Source organism: Gigantopelta aegis, chromosome 3 (assembly GCF_016097555.1).
Source record: "Gigantopelta aegis isolate Gae_Host chromosome 3, Gae_host_genome, whole genome shotgun sequence".
NCBI lineage: Eukaryota > Metazoa > Mollusca > Gastropoda > Neomphalida > Peltospiridae > Gigantopelta > Gigantopelta aegis.
Genome location: NC_054701.1, coordinates 86,871,520 through 86,896,575, shown reverse-complemented (window position 1 = coordinate 86,896,575; position 25,056 = coordinate 86,871,520). Strand labels below are relative to the sequence as shown.

Below are 25,056 nucleotides of genomic sequence, written 5' to 3'. Positions count from 1 at the left end.
ACCTTCGAATGCCTCCCACCCTATAAGCATGTAGATAATGGACTGACAGTGTGTATGTTTTTATACAGGTGTGTAACTGACATGCAAGCAGAACAATAATTCCTGTGAAATATTTTGTGCTCTATCAACTTGACTTGGTTCAAGTTACAATGGGATATACATATTCAACTACATTTGTACAGGAGTGCATTAGTCTGACGATAAATGATCTCCCTTGATTCACAGGTTTAAGTTTGCAGCCTTGACACTATTACATTTAAGAAATGATCTCTCATAACTGACAGCTTTTTAACAGTTTGTAGCCATAATCACATTGAAAACTGTTTGACTTTTATGGAACATGAAACAATTTAAAAGCCTGTCTGCATTTCAATGTCCCAAGATGCATTTAAAGCTCTCAATTTGTATAACTCAGTCTGAATGTAGACTCCCCAGAACCTGCTGAATAATATATGCATGTTACAAACTTTATAGGATTCTGCACTTCCACAAATTAAGAGAATTTTGGGTTGGAAACACAATATTATGCAATGGAATCCCAAAATATTTAGATTACATAATTTTTTACAATTCTAGCATAATTCTTTTAAACAAAACAAATAATAATAATAAAAATCCCCAGAATATGTTATAACCTGTTCTGTGTTCAGCAGCCACATGTCTTAGAAGGCTACTTTCTGAAACTCCAGTTAGTGGCTGCTGTATGTATACTACTCAAAAGAATTTAAGGGTCAGACGATATTTTCGACATTTTTTTCTGAATGTCAATTATATTAGCTAGACCATAATGTCACGCATGGTATTGTTCCATTTTGACAAAAGTGGGTCTAAGCAACCCATAAATGAATTAAAATCCACTGTCATTGACAGTCGACTAGTTCTAATGGCAAAAACATGCTTACATTTGCACGTAAATTAGGGCGAAAGCGAAAGGTCTGCTAAGTGCCCATAACTTGCTTTTTCACAAAGCGCTTCATTTGCACGCTTTGCACGTGTATTCCATGTTTCCAATACTGAATTTCCGTATAATTGGAGCTTGCGTTCGTGTACGGTGCACACTCCAAATTCGACAATGGTACGACTTCAACTGACTATCGAAGATCGAGGAAGGGCTATTGCTTGGCTTCAGGATGGCAATACGCAAAGAAATGTTGCTCTGAGACTTGGTGTCAGTCAGAGTGTCGTTGGCCGACTGTGGCAACGGTACCAAGCAACGAATTCTGTTCGAAATCATCCACGTTCGGGAAGACCCCGAAGCACTACAAATAGAGAGGACCGCTACATCACCAATATGGCTCTACGTCAACGCACAACCACTGCACGCCGATTACGTGACAATCTGCGGACTGCGACTGGAAGTTGAGTGTCTGATCAAACCATACGCAATCGCCTGAGAGCCAATAATCTACGCTGCCGTCGCCAGGCTGATCGACCACCACTCCTACCACGTCACAGAACGGCCAGACGTCACTGGTGCAGGCTTCATCTGCGGTGGCAACGTGTTCAGTGGGGTCGAGTGATGTTCACTGATGAGTCCAGGTTTAGTCTCCAGTTCAACGACGGTCGGGTTCGTGTCTACAGACGTCCTGGGGAGCACTTCACTGACGTTAACGTTAGACAACGTCACCGGTTCGGTGGTGGCAGCGTCATGGTGTGGGGCGGCATCTCTATCCACCACAGGACCCCCCTCTATGTGGTGGATGGCAATCTGAATGGAATCCGCTATCTGAATGAGATTATCCGGCCGTTGGTTCTCCCAGGCCTTCAGCAGATTGGCGGCGGGGCAGTTCTGCAGGATGACAATGCCAGACCCCACCGCGCCAGGGTGGTAACGGACTTTCTCAGACAACAAGGTATCGCCAGGATGGATTGGCCAGCATATTCGCCTGACTTGGCCCCAACAAAGCACGCCTGGGACAAATTAGGCAGGAGAGTTCGGGATAACCATGCCCCTCCGGCCAACCTTCATGATCTGGGTCAACTTCTTATGGCAGAGTGGCAGACCATTCCCCAAGAGTTCTTCAGACGTCTGATCAACAGCATGAGGCAACGATGTGTCGAGTGTATTCGCACCAGGGGTGGATTCACACACTATTAAACGAATGTTCTAATGTGTAAAATCCATGTTTGACAACCTTCAACTTTGACAGCATGTCATGTGACTTTCTTGTATACAGTGACGTTTATTTCTGTTTTTTTGTAAATATGGAACAATAAATAAAAATTTGGGTGTAGTTTACATCATCAATCTAATACACTCTAAAACTTATTTGGTTATAAATTTTTGACCCTTAAATTCTTTTGAGTAGTATATCTGGTGGTATATTAACCCTCTGCTCCCAGCTTAAGGATATTGATAATGGAGCACTCACCTATCGCTGCCTTGCCCCACACCTCCACTATGTGTTGATAACCACACACCTGCACTATGTGTTGATCAACAATCACTCACCTATGGCTGCCTTGCCCCACACCTCCACTATGTGTTGATCAACGATCACTCACCTCTCACTGCCTTCACCCACACCTCCACTATATGTTGATCAACGATCACTCACCTCTCACTGCCTTCCCATACACCTCCACTATGTGTTGATAATGATCACTCACTTATCGCTGCCTTGCCCCACATATCCACTATGTGTTTATCAACAATCACTCACCTATGGCTGCCTTGCCCCACACCTCCACTATGTATTCTTCTGTGGTGTTGTCCTTGCTGTCGAGTGGACTGCGCCCCAGGGAGTGTTCCATCTCCCACTGTATTTTAGGGGGTTCATGGTGCACCAACCTGTCCCGCTCATTCTCAAACTCTTCGCCCCACGGGTTCCACTCGGCATCATCAGAGATCTCTGGAGACAAAATCACAAAACAATTATTACATTTTAACAACTGTTAAAGTTTAAAGTTAAAGCTTGTTTTGTTTAATGACACCAGAGCACACTGATTCATTAATCATTGGTTATTGGATGTCATACATTTGGTAATTTTGACATATAGTTTTAGAAAGGAAACCCGTTACATTTTTTTATTAGTAGCAAGGGATTTTTTATATGCACCATCCCAGAGAGAGGATAGCACATACCACAGCCTTTGATGTACCAGTCATGATGCACTGGCTGGAATGAGAAATAGCCTAATGGGCCCACCGACAGGGATTGATCCAAGACTAACTGCACCTCTTGTGAGTGCTCTACCGTTGGACAGCATCCAGCCACAACCTTTAACATCTGAGTCGTATTTAAACATACTATCACCTGATAGAAAGTTGCTAAAAAGCGGCACTATAAAACACACTGAACCTAACCTGGCAACTAACCATGGAAATCAGCACTGCAGTGGAGATAGCAGCAATGTTTACGACTCAGTGCAAAAATATTTTTGAGGAGAGTGAAGTAAACACTTTATTTAATGAAGCACTGAACACATTTTATTTATGGTTATATGGCGTCAGACATATGGCTGATGACCACATAGATATTTAGAGAGGAAACCCTATAGATAGTCCTTCCCACAGGGAAAACCTTTTTTCATATTTTGGAATTTACTACAAGCTGTTTATTTCTGAGACGATTGTTTTCTAAATTACATAAGAAAATAGTTGGGGGTTTTATTATTTCAAATATACTTATGCTTTTCTTTTGACGTCAAACCAAACAGAAATCATTTACAAAAAACATAGCTCATTGTTTTCTAAAATGCACAAAAAAATAATTTAAAAAATTGTTATTATCAAAACAATTTTACTTTTCTTCTTACGTCAAACCAAACAAATTATTTACAACAAAAAAACATTTTTGTAAGAGGATGGGACAGACTATAGATGATAAAGTACCTTTTTCACTGGTTAACTGGCTTCATTGATTCAGATGGTAGATGACTATTACTACCTGTGACACTTTATTTGTGACTTAATTAATATTATATCACTTTAGAGAAGGATCGATGTCACGGTACAAAAATAAAATACACTAAATTAAATATAATAAGGACTAAAATTTATAAGAATGATTGTAATAAAAAAAAATATTACTGAGACTTGTCATTTTGTAGATGGGATCAATCCCCGTCGGTGGACCCATTGGGCTATTTCTCGTTCCAGCCAGTGCTCCACAACTGGTGTAACAAAGGCCGTGGTATGTACTATCCTGTCTGTGGGATGGTGCAAATAAAAGATCCCTTGCTGCTAATCGAAAAGAGTAGCCCATGAAGTGGCAACAGTGGGTTTCCTCTCTCAATATCTGTGTGGTCCTTAACCATATGTCTGATGGCATATAACCATAAATAAAATGTGCTGAGTGCATGATTAAATAAAACATTTCCTTCTTCCTTTTGTAGATGGCTTTTCTGACACTCATCTCAGGAATATTAATCCATAATCTCCGATGATTGATTTTCTTGAGAAAAAGTCAGAAAAAAACATCTACAAAAGGACTCAATCTTTCAATAAACTATACTCTTCAAAAAAAGAAACGCAAAAGGGTACAAATGGGTTATAACTCCGATTTTATGTTTCCTACCGGTTCATGCTTTGTGAATATAAGGTCATTGCATGTCCCAAACACATTCCCACGGTTACATTCGATAAAACGCAGCTACTGTACAATAAAGTTCCAAAATGTGAATATTCGCAAAAACGCAGCCACGTGCAAACCATGTCACCACTGCACGTGCGTTGTCTGCACGTGCAACATGAACACCGACAGTATAAAAGTGCAGGGTGTTCGCTTGCCTGGCCTCTGTATCTGGCCGACAGTTGACAATCCAGGACATGCCACGTCTCAGTGAACCGCAGAGAAACAATGCCATCGGCCGACTAGACGCAGGCGAATCCAGAACGGCCGTTGCCAGGGCATTCCATGTGTCCCCAAGCACCATCTCCAGACTGTGGGACCGTTACCAGCAACATGGATCAACACGTGACCTCCCTAGATCCGGTTGACCACGGGTCACTACCCCCGGGCAGGACCGCTACATCCGGGTACGCCACCTTCGGGAACGATTGACTACTGCCACCTCCACAGCCGCAGCAATACCAGGTTTGCGCAGGATATCCGACCCGACCGTACGGAACCGCCTACGTGAGGTAGGAATTCGTGCCAGACGTCCAGTTCGAGGTGTCATCTTAACACCACAACACCGTCGACTCCGACTGCAGTGGTGCCAGATTCATCGACAATGGCCTCAACTGCGATGGAGACAGGTGTGGTTCAGTGACGAGTCCCGATTTCTGCTCCGACGTCATGATGGAAGATGTCGCGTGTATAGGCGTCGTGGTGAACGTTATGCGGCAAACTGCGTGCAGGAAGTGGACAGATTCGGCTGGGGTAGTGTCGTGGTGTGGGCAGCCATCTCACACACTGGCAGAACTGACCTGGTCCACGTGCAGGGCAACCTGAATGCACAGGGCTACATTGACCAGATCCTCCGGCCACACATCGTTCCAGTTATGGCCAACGCCAACGCAGTGTTCCAACATGACAACGCCAGGCCTCACACAGCACGTCTCACAACGGCTTTCCTACAGAACAACAACATTAATGTCCTTCCTTGGCCATCGACATCACCGGATTTGAACCCAATTGAGCATCTATGGGACGAGTTGGACCGACGCCTCCGACAGCGACAACCACAGCCCCAGACCCTGCCCGAGCTGGCAGCAGCCTTGCAGGCCGAGTGGGCCACCATCCCCCGGGACGTCATCCATACTCTGGTTGCTTCAATGGGCAGGCGGTGCCAGGCAGTTGTCAACACACGCGGAGGCCACACCCGGTATTGACTCCAGATGACCTTGACCTTGGTGGTGTGTCCTATCACTTACTCACAATGGACTAGAGTGAATTGTGAACAATCCTGCAACATTTGGTAATTATCGGACTCACCATTCAATAATTAAATCAATTCTCCAAATGTTACGACAATGTGGTTTTGCGTTTCTTCTTTTGAAGAGTATATTAATCACATGAATTAGAACCATACTGAAAAAGAAACATCTTATTTATAAATGAAAATGTGGCTAAAAAAACAAAATCAATGACCCATGGTGCATGCATTTAGTCTGTTTAAAGATTCCAGAATGTGAGTGTAGTAACCAGACAAGATTCTTAATTTAATATCTTTCACTGTACATGTTGTTTACGGAGGAACTCATTACTTCCTCGACTCCAGTGAACACTTGCACCTATTGAGATATCATTATACAAGAACAGTTCTTGACATTCTTTCCAGCTTACTAATAACAAGTTGTTAAGAGTACTGGAGCTGTTCAAGTGTCCTAAATCAGTGCTTGTAGTGTGCATCAAGATCCAATAAACATCGTGATTGTCTCATTGCAAGTCAATATCACATGGGGAAAGACGTTCATTTCAGGCTTGTAAATCTACAGAGGTCATTATTCTGACATCGCAATTTATTGAAAAGCAAAAGACGCAGACGTAATTCCGTCACACAGTCCGTGCCAGTATGGCTGCAAGTCTCCACTCATTTCTGTCATCTGTGTTGCCAGTGTTAAAATATGTCATGTCTAGAGACAACCTTTAAAGAATGCTCAAGATGTCCGTAAAATGTTCCGTTGAGTTAATATGGAATAAAATGTCAGAGACAGTATTCAGAGTAGGGATTCAACTGAGATTAAGAAAAGAATTAACTCGGTGTGTTCGGTCAGGTCTATCACTCCTTGCCAAACTGTTCAAGACAGAGGTGATTACTTGTGTGTTTGTTTGTTTGTTCATCCATCTTTCCAATCATCCATTGATCCATCCATCCATCCATCCATCCACCCACCATTCCATTCATCCATCAATTTGTCCATTGCTCATTTCATCCATCTGCCAACCTATGCATCCAATCCCATCCATCCAACCATCCTTCCTTCTCTCCCTCCCTCACTCCTCCCTCCCTCCATCCATCAGCAGAGTCCATTATCTCTCTATCCTTTGATGCAATAAATCTTCAAGCATGCTGTCCAGGACAAGCATGTCCTCCACTTAGGCTGTTTGTTCAGGTCACCAAGGTAACCCTCTCTCTGGGTGGAACCAGGCCTGGGCCCCGTTCCACGAAGCAATCTTAGCCCTAAGGGTAGCTATGCCCAGGTGCTTATAAAACTTTTACAGTCTGGACTCAAGAATCAGAGATTTCAATGTCACAGCAACACAAAGTACATTATGTGACATCATTAGAGATTTGAGTATAGATGTTTAAAGTTTTTAAGGGTGGACATAGACAAGTAGTAAAGGTCTCACCCAATACATGGTCAGTCTAGGATCGATCCCAGTTGGTGGACCCATATTTTTTATTCTTGTTCCAGTGACTGGTGTATCAAAGGCCGTGTTATGTGCTATCTTGTCTGTGGTATGGTGCATATAAAAGATTCCTCGCTACTAATGGGAAAATGTAGTGTGTTTCATCTCTAAGTAAGACTAAATGTTTGACATCAAATAGACAATGATTATTAAAGTGATGTTAAACAAAACAAACTTTAACTTTAAAGTTTATTAGCACAGGCCCTCGTACTACAGAGCATGGATTGAAACCCAGGACTCTGAACCAGTGATCTTTTCTGTCTTGAACAGTTTCACACTGACAAAACCACCAGTTCATTGGCCAGATAATTTTTCAGGAAAGTTTATTGGCCCCATATCCATACACCTATCTAACAACAATATTCTGACACTTGATGGCTGAAAACTCTCACGCTCTCTCTCACTCTCTAATCTATACACACATGTATGGAGATGAAAACCCCACACCTGAATATAGATGTAATAGAAAAACTTTGTGATCACAACCGACAAGGTGTTAGGCTTGGGAATTGAAAACCATGAAAAGGGAATCAACGATTTTATGGCAATTGCTTGTCAGTAATGGAAGTTAATTTACATTACTCACTTGAGAGAGTATGACTGGCCACTTATTGATTTGCTTGCAATCCCTAATCAATTCACTTATACCTCCATCATCACCAAGAAAGAGGCCCAATCGTCTCGCACACAGCTAACTCCACACTTAAAACCCCCTCAAGTCCCCGCACTTCCAAAAGGCAGTTCTGGTCTATTGGGCTTCCTACAGCCACATAATTGTCTTACGTATTTACTGCCTGTTTATTTATTGCTAGTCAGTATGCATTAGTTGCCCGAGGTGTACACACTCATAAATATTAGACGTATTTCAATTCAAAATCTATTTACTGGCCAATTAACTAACATATTAGCATACACTATTAACATAATACAATCCATCAGCATAACCCACATACACAATAGTGTGGGGGAGTTTTTCATTTAATTAAACTATTTTCATTGTATCGGACAACAAATGGTATGGATGAACAGACTTCCAAACACTTCATTATTCCTTTCATTGTTTTGCATGTTTTGGAATCAAGGTATAGTCAAATCAGTGCAAGCATTCACCTCTGTTATACAACCACCTGAGTTAAGAGTTCTTGACGTTCTTTAGAACAATGTAAACGATAGTGGAACTGAAATGGGTAAACAGCTACTTGTGATACTCGTTTTGGTGACTGTGACAGGTTTGACAATATACAGTACTTGACTTTAATGATTGACTTGAGAAACATGTTTTGTTTGGTTTTGTTTAACGACACTACTAGAGCACATTGATTTATTAATCATTGGCTATTGGATGTCAAACATATAGTAATTTTAACGTACAGAGGAAACCCGCTACATTTTTTTCCATTTTTAGCAAGGGATCTTTTATATACACCATCCAGGATAGCACATACCATTGATATACCAGTTGTGGTGCATTGGTTGTAACGAGAAATAGCCCAATGGGTCCAATGACGGGGATCGATCCTAGTCCGAACACCCAAACAAACAACAATACCAGTAACGCAAAGTAATCCAGGTCTTGACAACATACAGATCTAAAAGATTTTTTTTTTTTAAGAAGGCATAATAAATATTTAAACAAATGATGACACCTAAGCTGAGTAGACTGTCTGTCTAGGACAGTGATTTAAAGGTGAATTGATATTGAAAACTGAGAAAAATTTTGGTGTAGTTGCCTTACAATCTCCAGGGGTGGGATGTAGCCCAGTGGTAAAACTCTCGACTGATGTGTGGGCAGTCTAGGATAATTTTTTTCGTTCCAGTCAATATACTACAACTGGTTTATTAAAGGCTGTGGCATGTACTATTCATTCTGTGGGATGGTGTATATAAAAGATCTGCTTACTACTAATGAAAAAAAAATGTATGTTTCCTCTCTGAGATATATAAGTCAAAATTACCAATAGCCGATGACATTCAATAGCCGATGATTAATAAATCAATGTGCTCTAGTGGTGTCATTAAACAAAACAAACTTTAACTTTTAACTTTTTACAATCTGCCCATTGAGTCATTAAATATGCTTTGATTGGGAGTGATATACAGGACTGATAACTTTAACCACTATGACACAGAGACCAGAGTATGTGTCTTTATGCAGGAAATGACACATCCAGGAAATGATACATCAGGTAAGGGGACAGCCACATGTAAGTACATCATCCTTGACATGCTTCACCTGTTGACCTCAGCTCACCCTGGAGAGACAGAGACAGACCCAGACACAGTACTGTTCATTTCTGGAGTAACAATGGCCAGTTAACAGGTGTCTGTCGTTTACTACAGTATCGCAGTTTCTTTCTGACACGTGTATCGATCAGTGTACACACCGTCAAACAATGGAATGCATGTAGCAACATAATAAAGAAATATATTTTTCTTTCTTAACACGGCGGGTGTTAGGAGAGACAGAAATGTGTGGTCAATCACTAAAAAAGTGTTTACAGGAAATACTCAAACTGCTCACAGGCTGTGATACACAAATGTAGAAGCCGGTTTCTGGATTTGATCTTCGTGTTTGTGTGCTGGCCATGCCTTCAGCTGTAACTTGTTATCACTAGTCATGACTGCACACAAATAAAACACTACTGGTGTTACACTTGGTAAAGGGTAAATGATGGTAAACTATGATAATACAGTCATATAGCTGTGTGATGTCGGCTATGAGATTTTTTATTTTTTTTTCCCTGTGAATATATACAACACTAAGATTATTATGCTGATATGGAGATATTTATAAAGTAATGAAAACTACAATATCAAATTATTACAATACGGAGAGGCCACACTGGTGAATATTTTAAAAGTGTTGACATTAAATGTTCATAGTGCTGAATATGTTCAACGACATCCCAGTATATGAAAAATACATTGGTTATTAGGTGTAAAACAAAGATCATTATGAAATAATGGTTCTGAATCAGTCTTTGCCATGAAAGGGAAGTGAGTACCCTCTGGCAAAAAGCCTGCACAGATAGGACAGGACATGTCATCACCATGCAGTGGTGCACTGGTTGGGATGGGGGAAAACAAACAACAATCAAAGAATGGGTCCACTGAGGTGGTTCGATGCTACGACCCAAACACTTTAGGCGAGCATTCTACCAACTGAGCTAGATCCCACCATCTTGTGTTGGAATCATGCCAAAAATTACCCATACCCATAAATTCAAAATCATCAGAAATGCAGCTATAATTTCAACCATATTAATCGTGGCACAACACAACAGACAGATAAGATATGCAGCTATACAACAGTCTACAGTCTAATCCTCGTCTAGCAAAACACTTGTACAGACTTCAGTCAACATGATACAGCCAAGATTAGTTTTATACCCACAACAAGAATATCATGTTTAGTTACTTACACATACGTAACTAGCTTTCAATAGTACAGCACAACCTGAACATACACAAGTTGTTATTACAACCAGCCTTCAATACATGCAGTTGTTTAGCACGTACATGTATGAATGAATGTTTAACAACACCCCAGAACAAAAATATATTGGCTGTTGGGTGTCAAACAATTGTAAAAATATAAATGAAATGGGGTATAGCATAAACCTGAACACATACATACATGTACATATACAAGACTTAAGTTATTGCTATGCTAGTCTTCAATAACTGCATACTAGTAATCTCAATACATACATGTACAACTAGCCTGTCCAACAGTAACAATAACATGTGACTGCATTGCATCTGGGTGCAATTTCAGTATTTATGACTTTTTTGGAATGTTTTTTGTAAAAGCAAAACCAGTCTCTCGGATAATTCAACCTCATTTAAAGATTGTATATTCATATCAATGTCGGTGGAAATCTGTGAATGTTTAAAACATAAATAATAAAGCATCTATACATGCCGATACAGCGAATAAATTAAAAACACGCATGTGCAAATAAGTTTGATGGTTATAAAGTGAAACTTTACTGAATGCATCCTAAAATATAGAACAATATTTCAGTTATGTACGTTTGTAGAAAACGTGGTGTACCTTTTTTCTTTTTGTTTTGTGGGGGTGGGGGGGGGGGGGGGGGGGGGGGGGGTCATGTAAAATACTGTTTTAAAGTTCAATATATTAGCCTATACAGGTGTCCAGGGAAATATATTTGCTTGCACAAGTGTAAATTATTCGTTAACTTATTCTTTTGTATTCATGTGTATATACATGTTTTATTATTTAAGTTTTTAATGATTAACACACTTCCACCAACTTTGATATGAATCTACAATCTTTAAATGAGGTGGAATTATCCGACATATTGGTTTTGCTTTCAGGAAATGTACTAAAAAGGTAATAAATTCTAAAAATGCAACCAGATGCAATGCCTTCACATGTTATTATTGTGCGAATTTCACTCCCTTAATGGCAGACCGATCACGTGATTCAAAACATGGCCGCACACAGTACTTTGACATCACTGGCCAATAAACCCGTCTATACAACTAGTTTTTAGTAGTAACTTATTACATATAACATCAACATATACAACTAGATTTTAGTAGTAAAAATAAGCAATTGGCTAATTTGGCAAAGGACAGAGTGAGACCTGCTCATTTTATCCTATAACTTATCTATAATATCAATGTCATAAACCCATTTGAAATTTTTATGAATTAACCCCGTCAATTTTTATAAAAAAATTTGCTGGTAATGGATCATTTGTTACCATCCAACAAGACCTGTACACCAGAGTGTAACACTGTGATAAGATTTAGTTACATGAAAAGCTTGTGACATCAAACTATATTTGTGGCAATCATTATGACATCATTTTACAATGAAGGCGACTTTAGAAATGTTATTCACTACTCATGTCTTTTAATATGTAAGGTATCAACCTCGTCTAGTTAATTGGTATTTGTCTTGGCAAGAGTCTGGACAAATACACTGTACCAATTAACACGGTCTTGGTTGATATTTTCCATATTAAAAACACTCATCATGAAACCTCTATATGTATGTATATAACCTCAGTAACATATACAACTACATACAGCATTCAATAGCTCATCACAATCAACTAGGCTTTATTATTAACTGTAGCATAACCTCAACACATACAGCTAGCCTTTAACTTGAACAAGTGAATATTCTGTGGTTCCTGTATATTTTGCAAAGAACCAGTGATACTAGTATGCAACAGTGAAACACTGTCTTCAATCATTTATCAGTAAATAGCAACATCTACTAGTACTTATATTAACAAAAGTAACTTAAATGCAGGGTTTTTGTTTGTTTTTCCAATTATGTAAGACAAAAATAGACAGAATTTAACTACTGTAAACCGTGAAAAAAATGTGTGCGTATAAATTTCGCGTCGTTCGCATCCAACCTTATGTCACGAAATTAATACGCATGCACTTATTTTCCAGTTTGAAGTGTGCTTAAAGTAATTTGTTTTGTTTTGAAATATTTTATTGATAATAAAATTCACAAAAAGATTCACTCAACAGGCACAGCCTATACACGAGCTCTCCTTGATGGCGACTAATCGTTAATTGTTTTATGTAACTTCAATCGATGGTGACTAATCGTTTATTGTTTTATCTACCAAAGGGTGTTAACAGTTAACAACTGAAGCTGTGAGTTGTGATTCTAATACAGGTGAGGTGGGTAGGGCCTAAACCCCTCTATAGACTCTGTACCAGGCACAATTGCTTGATGTAGGATAACAGAATATTGATTTACAGACAGTAACTTTATAGCAATTACAGTGAGCTGTCTTTATCCACTTTTTTTTTTGAGCTGTGAACGGTCGTTCGCAAAATTTACACGTCACGAACATGCACTAAGGTATACATTCGCGAAAAAAACACGTCGCAATATTAATACGGTTTACAGTAGTTCTCAAATTATAACTTTAAATTCATCCTCTTTAAAATGGAGATTTTAAAAACAAAACTGTGCATTGTAGACAGTTGACATAACAACACATTTGACTAGGGATCACTTTTTGAACAAATATATTTGAGAAAAAAATGTGCACTGCATTCTACCATCACACTGAATACCTCTTCAAACTTACCTAATATACTTAAAAATAAGACTTGTAAGTTGTAATTGATACAAGACAAACAATGTATCTCAGTCATATCTGCTAATAGACTGGTCTCTTTAATTGACCGGGTAGTTAAAAATCATGTAATTCACTTCAATACTGCATAGGACGGTCTGGTAAAGGGTAAAAATGTTTACAGATTCTTACTAGCCATTAGAACATTTATGTAAACAAAACAAAAACTGTTAAAAAAAATTACTGTCAATAACAAGTTAATGTGATAACACTGAGCATGCGTATCAGCCATTTTCTTTTAGTAAGACGGTTTTTCAAGTAAACGAGGATACCCTTTATAAAAACTCCTACTGGCTGACCTTCAGTTTCATGATGCCACCATGCTAATCATGACCCATCTCTACAGTGTGTCAGATTTTCTCTTTATATAACAACTGTCACACCACCTAGCACTAAGTAGTGGTGCAGGATCCTTATGTATGAGCTCTGACAGAAGAACACAGCAAAGTGTGGAGGAAAGAAAGACCACATCCATTAGCAATCTTTGTTTAATCTTGACAAGTTCGTTAAGAGCTAGAAACATTTGTTGCTGTTTTATTGGAACAGTAAAAGGTTCTGTACCGTCTGACACAGGAAACAATTTACCGGGAAGTACTGTGTGTAATTCCATTTGATTATATAGATGATTCCGGAGTTACTATTGAACACACAACATCAAAATATGTAGAGATTGTGTACATGTACATGGACTGAATATTAACTATAATAATTCAATACAATTAGATGTCTTGACATCACTCATAGCTAGTTGCACCCATAAACATATAATCAGTTTGTACACCTGATCAACTTCTATTTATACTATCTGTTACAATACATCTGAACTGAGGAAGATTTAGAATTAGAGTTCTGATGAGTCAGTGTTTTAGATTTCACTAATATGGGCACAACAGGGTTTTCTGTTGTAGGCACTTTAAGATTTTGTTAATATAGTATTGTTATTTACAATGGGTAAAGATGTTGGAGATTTATAGAAATGCATTTCAAGCTATTTTAATCTAATTACAGCTTAAGATTTCAATGGTTTTGAGATAAAAAGTTTTGAGATTAGCATGTTTATATTCAATTTACGCTTTCTTATTTTGGGCATACAGTAAACATTTTGGGCAACATTTATTGCCTCAACATTTGGTGCAGTCTAAAGCTCTGTGAGTGAAGTTAATGGGGTACACAGGGATCTAGTGCTGCTCTGTGAGTGAAGTTAATGGGGTACATGGGGATCTAGTGCTGCTCTGTGAGTGAAGTTAATGGGGTACATGGGGATCTAGTGCTGCTCTGTGAGTGAAGTTAATGGGGTACATGGGGATCTAGTGCTGCTCTGTGAGTGAAGTTAATGGGGTACATGGGGATCTAGTGCTGCTCTGTGAGTGAAGTTAATGGGGTACATGGGGATCTAGTGCTGCTCTGTGAGTGAAGTTAATGGGGTACATGGGGATCTAGTGCTGCTCTGTGAGTGAAGTTAATGGGGGTTTTATTCCCACTGCCTGAAATATTCTAGATCTATCCTAGCTTATGTTGTGTTTACCAGGATACATTCTATAGCAGTTCACAACATTACAGACAGGTCACCCACTAAATTTACTAAAAACATTTATATGAAAATAGATACATAAGCATATAATTTGTCCCGAAAGGTACACTTAAAAATGAGACCAGTTACCCATGCAGTTATCATATTACATTTACAGGGAACATTTTATTCAGTATCACATCGCGATTCGATACACAAGTTTCAGAGATAACTACACAATTATAAAACATGAAACAGTAGTTGCTAATCAATTTTCAATTGACTAGAAATATTGCTCATCAAGATTTTGGAAAACAAAAGATTCCCTGATTTAATATTTATTTTGGTACATAATTAAATTATGGCTACATTATAGTCATCAACCAGCTGCTAGCGGCTGTTTGAAATTACTGCAAATCAACATTTGATATAAGTGACAATATCTGGGTTTTAAATTATTTAAAAAAAAATAAAACACACACACAAAAACACAAAAAAAACCACCATTTTTTTGTATCTCAGCATTTGCTTTTTATGGTTGGTAAATGCCACATGAAATGACCACAATGAATGAAACGTACAAGTAACCCGATCAGTGGTCACATCTGTTAGTCAATACATAGAAACTCAAAACGTGTACACTAACAAGTCACAAATATTGAATTTGGTGTCCAGAATAAAAAAGCCGACAGTGACGTAGGTAACATTACTGTGAACATTTATCATCCATCGTGACACTCGATTATAGATTTCATAATCGATCATCACACTGCTAGACCCCGACCAATTAATTTTCTTGATTATGATCAATCCTCACACCACCACCAATCAGGCCTAAACTAAACACATTGTGATAACTATCATTTCGTCGCGTGTTCATTTTGTAAATCTAATTTTGTGAAAACCTATTTTTCATTCATGCATTAAATTCAGGACATCATTTACATGGGCGTAATGGGCTCTAAAAAAAGGAAATGGGTTACGTGGATTTATTTTTACTTAAACCGTAAATGGATTATGAACATTTTCAATTCTAGGAGAAAGAGAATGTTTTATTTAACGATGCACTCAACACATTTTATTTACGGTTATATGGCGTCAAACATATGGTTAAGGACCACACAGATAATGAGAGAAGAAGCCCGCTGTCGTCACTTCATGGGCTACTCTTTTCGATTAGCAGTAAGGGATCTTTTATATGCACCATCCCAGAGACAGGATAGCACATACCACAGCCTTTGATATACCAGTCGTGGTGCACTGGCTGGGAATTACCAATATGTGATCAAAGCCTGTATGAATGATTTAACCATTCAAATTCAGACAATACCTACAGTCCTTCCCACAGGGAATGCTTTTTCATATATGGAATTTACTACAAGTTATTTATTTCTGAACTGATTGTTTTCTAAACTGCATACAAAAATAGTTGTTTTGTTATTTCCAAAACACTTTTACTGTTCTTCTTACGTCAAACCACATAGTAGGTGTAGGTAATTCATACAAATTATATAATTTAATTATATTTTCTTTGATTAACTAGACTTAAACTTGGCAACTGACTTTCTGACCAAATTCGCCAACCTGCTAATGTTTTAAAGTCCAACTTATTTTAAATTAAGATGGAGTGTAGTTACAGGATTCTTTTCCTTACGTTTTACCAGTAGCAGATCAAATATTTATGAGGATTACAACCCTTATTCTTATTGACTTTGACTACCCTGAAAAAAATCTGAAATGATTTGAATGAGAAGGAGCATACTGGAAAGAATGGTGCGTTAAAAACGATGACCAGAAATAATCCTCCAAAATGCTCATCAAATGGGGAATGGATTTTCACAGCCTGTCTGACAAAGCCGGTAAAAGACAGACTGTGCAGTGGTATGACAGAGTGTTGTACATCGGTATTGACAACCTTTCAAGAGACTAATTCAACAGTGAAACTGACACAAACATGGTAAGACCATGCAATGTGTTCATACATGTATTTATACAATAATCAAACAATGTAAGACCATGCAATGTGTTCATACATGCATTTATACTGATAATCAAACAATGTAAGATAATGCAATGTGTTCATGCTGGTATTTATACTGATAATCAAACAATGTAAGATAATGCAATGTGTTCATACATGTATTTATACTGATAATCAAACAATGTAAGACCATTTAATGTGTTCATACATGTATTTATACTGATAATCAAACAATGTAAGATAATGCAATGTGTTCATACATGTATTTATACTGATAATCAAACAATGTAAGACCATTTAATGTGTTCATACATGTATTTATACTGATAATCAAACAATGTAAGACCATGTAATGTGTTCATAGATGTATTTATACTAATAATCAAATATGATAAGACCATGTAATGTGCTCAAACATGTATTTATACTGAAAATCAAATATGGTAAGACCATGTAATGTGTTCATACATGTATTTATACTGATAATCAAACATGGTAAGACCATGTAATGTGTTCATACATGTATTTATACTGATAATCAAACATGGTAAGACCATGTAATGTGTCCATACATGTATTTATACTTATAATCAAACATGGTAAGTAATGTGTTCATGGTATAACCATGTAATGTGCCCATATGTGTATTTATACAGATAATCAAACATATTAAGTAATGTGTTCATTCATGTATTTATACTGATAATTAAACATGGTGAGACTGTAATGTGTTCATACATGTACTTATACTGATAATCAAACATGGTAAGACTGTAATGTGATCATACATGTATTTATACTGATAATCAAACATGGTAAGAATGTAATGTGTTAATATATTTATATATACTGATAATCAAACATGGTAAGACCATGTGATGTGTTCATACATGTATTTATACTGATAATCAAACATGGTAAGAATGTAATGTGTTAATATATGTATTTATACTGATAATCAAACATGGTAAGACCATGGGTTATGTTCATACATGTATTTATACTGATAACCAAACAAGGTAAGACCATGTGATGTGTTCATACATGTATTTATACTGATAATCAAACATGGTAAGAATGTAATGTGCTAATATATGTATTTATACTGATAATCAAACATGGTAAGACCATGTAATGTGCTAATATATGTATTTATACTGATAATCAAACATGGTAAGACCATGTGATGTGTTCATACATGTATTTATACTGATAATAAAACATGGTAAGAATGTACTGTGTTCATACATGTATTTATACTGATAATCAAACATGGTAAGACCATGTGATGTGTTCATACATGTATTTATACTGATAATCAAACATGGTAAGACAATGTGATGTGTTCATACATGTATTTATACTGATAACCAAACATGTTAAGACCATGTGATATGTTCATACATGTATTTATACTGATAACCAAACATGGTAAGACCATGTGATGTGTTCATACATGTATTTATACTGATAATCAAACATGGTAAGAATGTAATGTGTTAATATATGTATTTATACTGATAATCAAACATGGTAAGACCATGTGATGTGTTCATACATGTATTTATACTGATAATCAAACATGGTAAGAATGTAATGTGTTAATATGTGTATTTATACTGATAATCAAACATGGTAAGACCATGTGATGTGTTCATACATGTATTTATACTGATAACCAAATATGGTAAGACCATGTAATGTGTTCATACATGTATTTATACTGATAATCAAACATGGTAAGACCATGTAATGTGCTCATTAATGGTTTATGATATGGTCTTTCTTCAATAATGAATGTTCCTCCCTACTGAATGAAAAAAAAAATGAATCAAATTCAAACATTCATTTAAAATTAATAAAACATTTATTTGTGGGGCTCCAGTGCTTGAAAATCTCACAGCAATACAAAGTACAATATACGTGTAGATTTTGTACATCAGGACCATAGGATGTCTTTGAAAATTACTCCCCATTGGCATATTAGGTGTCAAGATCGAGCTTGCTAACAAATTGGTCACCAAAAGAACATTGACAGCCAATCAAACAATAGGAAAGGTCAACTAAAACGAGAAACAAATAGTTCCCAGATGTCCAATGCAGAGGCTAGCTGTAATACCAGATCTGAAATGACTTAAAACAAAACAGAATGGTCTTCCTTTAAATATACTCGGAAAAACAAACCCCACAAAAAAACTACAGGTATATGTATGTTGGTGTGTTGTGGAGAACTGAATGAAAGCTTAGCAGCATACCAGCATGAAAAGAAACACTGGCTAGGGTTGTCAGACAAACGTTTGTGAAAATGGAAAGAAAAGGAAGCTTTTTTTATTTTCCTTTTTGTCTTTTTAAAAAAAAAACCCCAACAATATCATGGAAAATGTTGCTTTTAGAATTTTTATCAAAGTTAAAGTTGGTTTTGTTTAATGACACCACTAGAGCACACTGATTTATTAATCATCAGTTACTGGGTGTCAAACATTTGGTAATTCTGATGTATAGTCTTATAGGGAGAAAACCTGCTACAACCTTTCTTTCTTTCTTCAATTTATTTTTGTGTTTATATCCAATTAAGGTTCAAGCATGATGTCCTGGGCACACACCTCAGCTATCTGGGCTCTGTGGTTAGTGAGAGAGAAGAGGGTGTAGTGGTCTTACACCTACCCATTGAGTCATTAAAACTTGTTTTGGATGGGAACCGGTACTGGGCTGCTAACCCTGTACCTACCAGCCTTATGTCAGATGGCTTAATCACAACACCACATAGGCCGGTGCTACAACCTAATAGCAAGGGATCTTTTATATGCATCATCCTACATACAGGATAGCACATACCATAGCCTTTGATATGTCAATTGTGGTGCACTGGTTGGAATGAGAAATAGTGCAATGGGCCCACCAACAGGGATCAATTCTAGTTTTACCACTGGGATATGCGTCCCACCCCGTTTTAAAACAATACCAATACCATGGAAAATATTGCTTTTTGATCAGTGATAGTGCTAATCAGTTTGAAAAGAATCAGTAACTACTGTTTAATGTTTTAGAGTTGTGTTTGCTTCATCCCTAAAACATGCAAAGCGAAATGTTCCCTGAATGCCCCAACACATTTTAACCAACATGTGTAGCTATTTGGAAACCCACTGATAACACGTAGGTTACTAATATCAATTTGCAGCAAGGAATTATTAAATGCACAGGCTAACATATCATATGCCTATCACCATATAGCATTTAATATACCAGTCAAGGCACTGGATGTATTTAAAAAATGAGGTTTAAAGCAAAACCGTAAAAATCTGCTTTTTCATTATCAGATGAGGACAGCATAGGTTATTCATTCATTCATTCATTCACCCACATACCCACCCACCTACTCACTCACTCACTCACTCACTCACTCACTCACTCACTCTTCTTTTTTTTTAATTAAAAAAAATAATCTTGTATCATTAGTAATGTCAGTCATTTCATGACTATTTTAACAACCCTTTGAAGCTTTGAACCAGCTATCATTAAACTGTAACAGTAAAAGCCGAATTTCATCTAGCGTTAAACCATAACATGTCCATGTATGAAACAAGAATTTATGGCATAGCTAAATGTGAGTTTCTGACATTAACCAGTGTGATCGGACTGTTAATACTGGACTTGTCCATCTCATGGGATGTTCATTTACTGTCTGCTGCCTGCATACAGGGCTTGCTATGTCAGTGTGACTTTCAAGTCAGTACTTCAAGTTTAACATGTTTCACTATGTACATTTTAAAAATTCATGCTCATATGGATATCATCTAGGTTTTAACATTTAAATATTTAACAAGTAAACAGTATTGGTTTTCACTTATAATATTAATTAAATATATATACCAGTAGTCATTTGTAATTTAGTGCTATTTTACATAAACTTCTGAACGTTAATTTTAATTTCTAAAACATGACATAAGGTGCATTTATTCCTATACTATTAATAAAACAACAACAACAACAAAAACAGTTAAAAGTTTGTTTTGTTAACAACACCACTGGAGCACATTGATTTATTAATCATCGGCTGTTGGATGTCAAACAAGTCATGAAATGGGAACGTTTTGGTTCAAAATTGAGATCAATTATTCTACAAAAAAAACCCACACAAACACATCCTTCTTCACAAAAGAGAAAAAAAAGGTTTGGGTTTTTTGGAGGTTTTTTTAAAATCAGCACAGGTAAACGTAGCTTTATCTCTAGCTTGAAGGAAGGTGTGAAATTTCCATGTTGAGAAAGATGAGAGATCAAACAAGTTGTATGAACCTAAGATCTGGACAAGTCTTGCACACTACACGTAAAAATACTTTGAGATATCAATTAAGTGCTCATCGCAAACAAACCGCAACAGATGTTTATTACATTGGTATGAATACTATTATACACATGAGTTAGCTGGTGCAATAACCAGAGTAGTAAATAAGATGGGGGAAAAAAAAAAACCCGGCATAAACACATAAAGGCTAACTATCACCATATTCTTGTTGATGCACAATGATCAGGACAGTAAACATGAAGAACAAAGCTCAAAAACAAAGGGTAATCACTATCTTACGAGTTCTTGCTGATGATGCAACAAATCCACATTATCATCGTGACTCAAAACAGACTACTAAGAACATAAGCCAGCTACCTGATTGGACACGATAATGAAATCTGCCCAGATTTCAAAGTTTGCTGCCTGGAGCCAATGGATTTGCAGGGAATTTAATTTACATGTAAATGGAGTGTTAAACCAGAACAGTGGGCTGAGTCTTTGAGCATAGCTGCAGGCTTAATGGCAGCTATTACCAAGTTGTTCAGACTTCATCAAATGAGCCAAACTGATTATCTTCAATGGAATGACAAATGGAAAAAAAGAAAACGAAAAGAAAAAAACCACCTGAACAATTTTGAGAATACATTTAATAATCCAGCCAATGACAGCCATTGTAACAAATTACACCAGTAAATATTTGCCAATTAGAAGCATCTGCAGCTTTGATTCATATTAATATCTGACAACTTGTTCATTTGTGCATTAATTACCCTTTCTGAGTTATTAAAATATTGTTATTTAGTGTGGAGTTGTTATGTACACTGTATACAGTATCCACTAGAGGTTGAAAAAAGTATAGGGTACAATTAAAAAAACTACAACTTTCTGCAAAAAAGATGGTTGCTAATAAAAAATTCTGTACATTTCTGAAATCTGCAGGACAAAAAACAGTTATTATAATCAAAATCATATCTCTGCACAATGCAGAGTTAAATGGATGTTTTGACACAGTTGTCACTGCTCCCACGAATCACTGTCATATGTGCTTGGCTATAAACTTATAAACATACGTATGTCAATGTATGATGCTAATCTACATAATTTAAGTAAGTTGTTAAGTATCACATTTCGACTTAAGAATTTTTTTGAATATGGAGCCCAGACATCTGTCTGCAGGAGCCTGCATCTCCCAGCACTGGTTTAGCCAATCTTAATCTGTACAAAACAGAGTTCAATAGATATATCTAAATGTGTGTATCTGAACTGACAGGAGCCACATTTCTTATACATGTATGTTTGCTGCCTGGATTGGTAGAGACAATGAGTCAATATGCATGTAGCCTGAACTTAAATGTGTGTATCTGAACTGACAGGAGCCACATTTCTTATACATGTATGTTTGCTGCCTGGATTGGTAGAGACAATGAGTCAATATGCATGTAGCCTGAACTTAATAAAAGATAAAAGCAATCTTAAGAATGGCATTTCAATAAAATGAATGACTAAACAATCTAAGTCGATAACCTCAGTAGGGTACAAACAGTTAATGCCTTAGTATGGCAGTTCAGGCACCACATCACCATTTGTCGTGTTGGTACTTGTTGTAGCAGCTTAATTAATATAGTCTGGTTTAGGTAATAGTTACTCATAATTTGTTTTTACAAAAATCTGATACATTTTTTGAAATCTTTATTTGATGATTACACTTAGACTGATCTTTGTAGTATTTGAATAACCCATTGGTCTGAAGTGACTTGTTATATGTAGTACTACCTGACAACAACTGTACAAGTGATATAGGACCACTTGTATAAGAGCAACTTGACACGGTGTTCAGGCATGAAAGCTGATAATTGAAATTATTTTTGGGGTCGACCTATGTTGATTTTTTTTTTTTAATGTTTATCTACCGAGTAAGCTATACCATACTGCTAGTATGATTAGTAACCTAGAAACAATTCTACAACATGTCCATTTGCCACTGTACATGAGATGAACATCCTACACACCTTTGATTTCAGATCAATACTTTCTATGTAACTATTACAGGCTCTAAAAAAGCATCAGAATCTTTACTGTTAAAGTAACAAAAGAAAGCACCAGATTCGAGAGAAAAAATATCAGTGATTGTGATAGAAAATAAAGCACTAGATTTGTGAGAGAAAAAATATCATGGAAAATAAAGCACTAGATTTAAGAAAAAATATCAGTGACTGTGATAGAAAATAAAGCACTAGATTTGTGAGAGAAAAAATATCATGGAAAATAAAGCACCAGATTTAAGAAAAAATATCAGTGACTGTGATAGAAAATAAAGCACTAGATTTGTGAGAAAAAAATATCAGTGACTGTGATGGAAAATAAAGCACCAGGTTTGTGAGAACAAATATTAGTGACTGTGACAGAAAACAAAGTATCGTACTAGATTGGGAAAAAATAATATCAGTGACCGATAGAAAATAAAGCACCACATTTGTGAGAAAAAATATCAGTGACTGTAATAGAAAATAAAGAACACGATTTGAGAATAAATATCAGTGACTGTAATAGAAAATAAAGAACAAGATTTGAGAAAAAATATCACTGACTTTAATAGAAAATAAAGCACTAGATTTGTGAGAAAAAAATATCACTGACTTTAATAGAAAATAAAGCACTAGATTTGTGAGAAAAGATATCACTGACTTTAATAGAAAATAAAGCACTAGATTTGTGAGAAAAAATATCGCTGACTTTAATAGAAAATAAAGCACTAGATTTGTGAGAAAAAATATCACTGACTTTAATAGAAAATAAAGCACCAGATTTGAGAAAAAATATCAGTGACTGTGATAGAAAATAGAGTACCAGATTTGTGAGAAAAAATATCAGTGACTGTGAGAAAAACCCCCCAAGAAAACCCCTATCAGATTTGAGAAAAAAAATCAGAGACTGATAGAAAATAGAATACAAGATTTGTGATTTAAAATATTAAATTGATAATGCAATATAGTTGCAAAATGAAATTACCCAATCTGGGATTCATAAGAAAATACTGTCTATCATGAGATTTTTTATTCCAATTTTTATTATAAATGTCTTCACCTATAATAGGACAAAAAATAAATATTAGAATGTACACATAACCAAAAAACTCCAACCTGATCGACATTTGGCTAATGACAGTGAATCAAACGCATCTAAATGTGGAACTGTTGACAGAGAAAACACAATTCCAACTCCCAACAACATTCTTAATTTAAAACCCCACGTAGATTCATTAAAAATTTTAACTTCATTTCAGCCGTGTGGAACTTTCATCCACAAACAATATTTACAGAGAACTAGTTTTCAAATGAAGTTCTTTGAAATTTAACATTCCAGCAGACATTTAATAAGCGAATGATTAGCGACACACAATTGGCCGAAGCATTTTCAATGCGCGAACATCCAGTGTCTCATTATGGCACTAACAAGCCACATGATCCAAGTGTAGTACAAATATTTGCTAGTCATTGATGCTAGCTGGGTGCGAGACTGGCTAACAACGAAGCTTTGATTCACTTACACACACATCCCCTAAGGAAGGCAAGGAAAGCCATGGATAGAAGCTAATAAAACAAACATTTAATTACTGCCAAAAAAAATGGTTGATGGAAATATTTAATTACCATATATAATTTTTTGTTTATAAATAAGCAACTCAGATTAAAGTACATTATTAATTTTATTTTCACCTGACCTTCATTTCTGTATCCATAAGGATTCAAGCATGCTGTCCTGGGCACACCCTTCTGCTGTTTATGCATAGATAAACATATTGTCTTGGATAGGTGTTAGTGATTAGTTGTTAGTGAGTA

The 25,056-nt window shown here is 36.7% G+C and overlaps 1 protein-coding gene across 1 annotated transcript in view; it reads right to left on the bottom strand.

Moving 5' to 3' along the window:
* The window catches only part of LOC121369246 (ribitol-5-phosphate xylosyltransferase 1-like), a 128,340-nt gene that overhangs the window by 77,400 nt on the left and 25,884 nt on the right, over window positions 1-25,056 (bottom strand). The window contains exon 2 of the mRNA XM_041494202.1: window positions 2,664-2,852. Coding sequence (XP_041350136.1) covers window positions 2,664-2,852 — 189 coding nt within the window. The remainder of the gene's footprint in view (window positions 1-2,663; window positions 2,853-25,056) is intronic.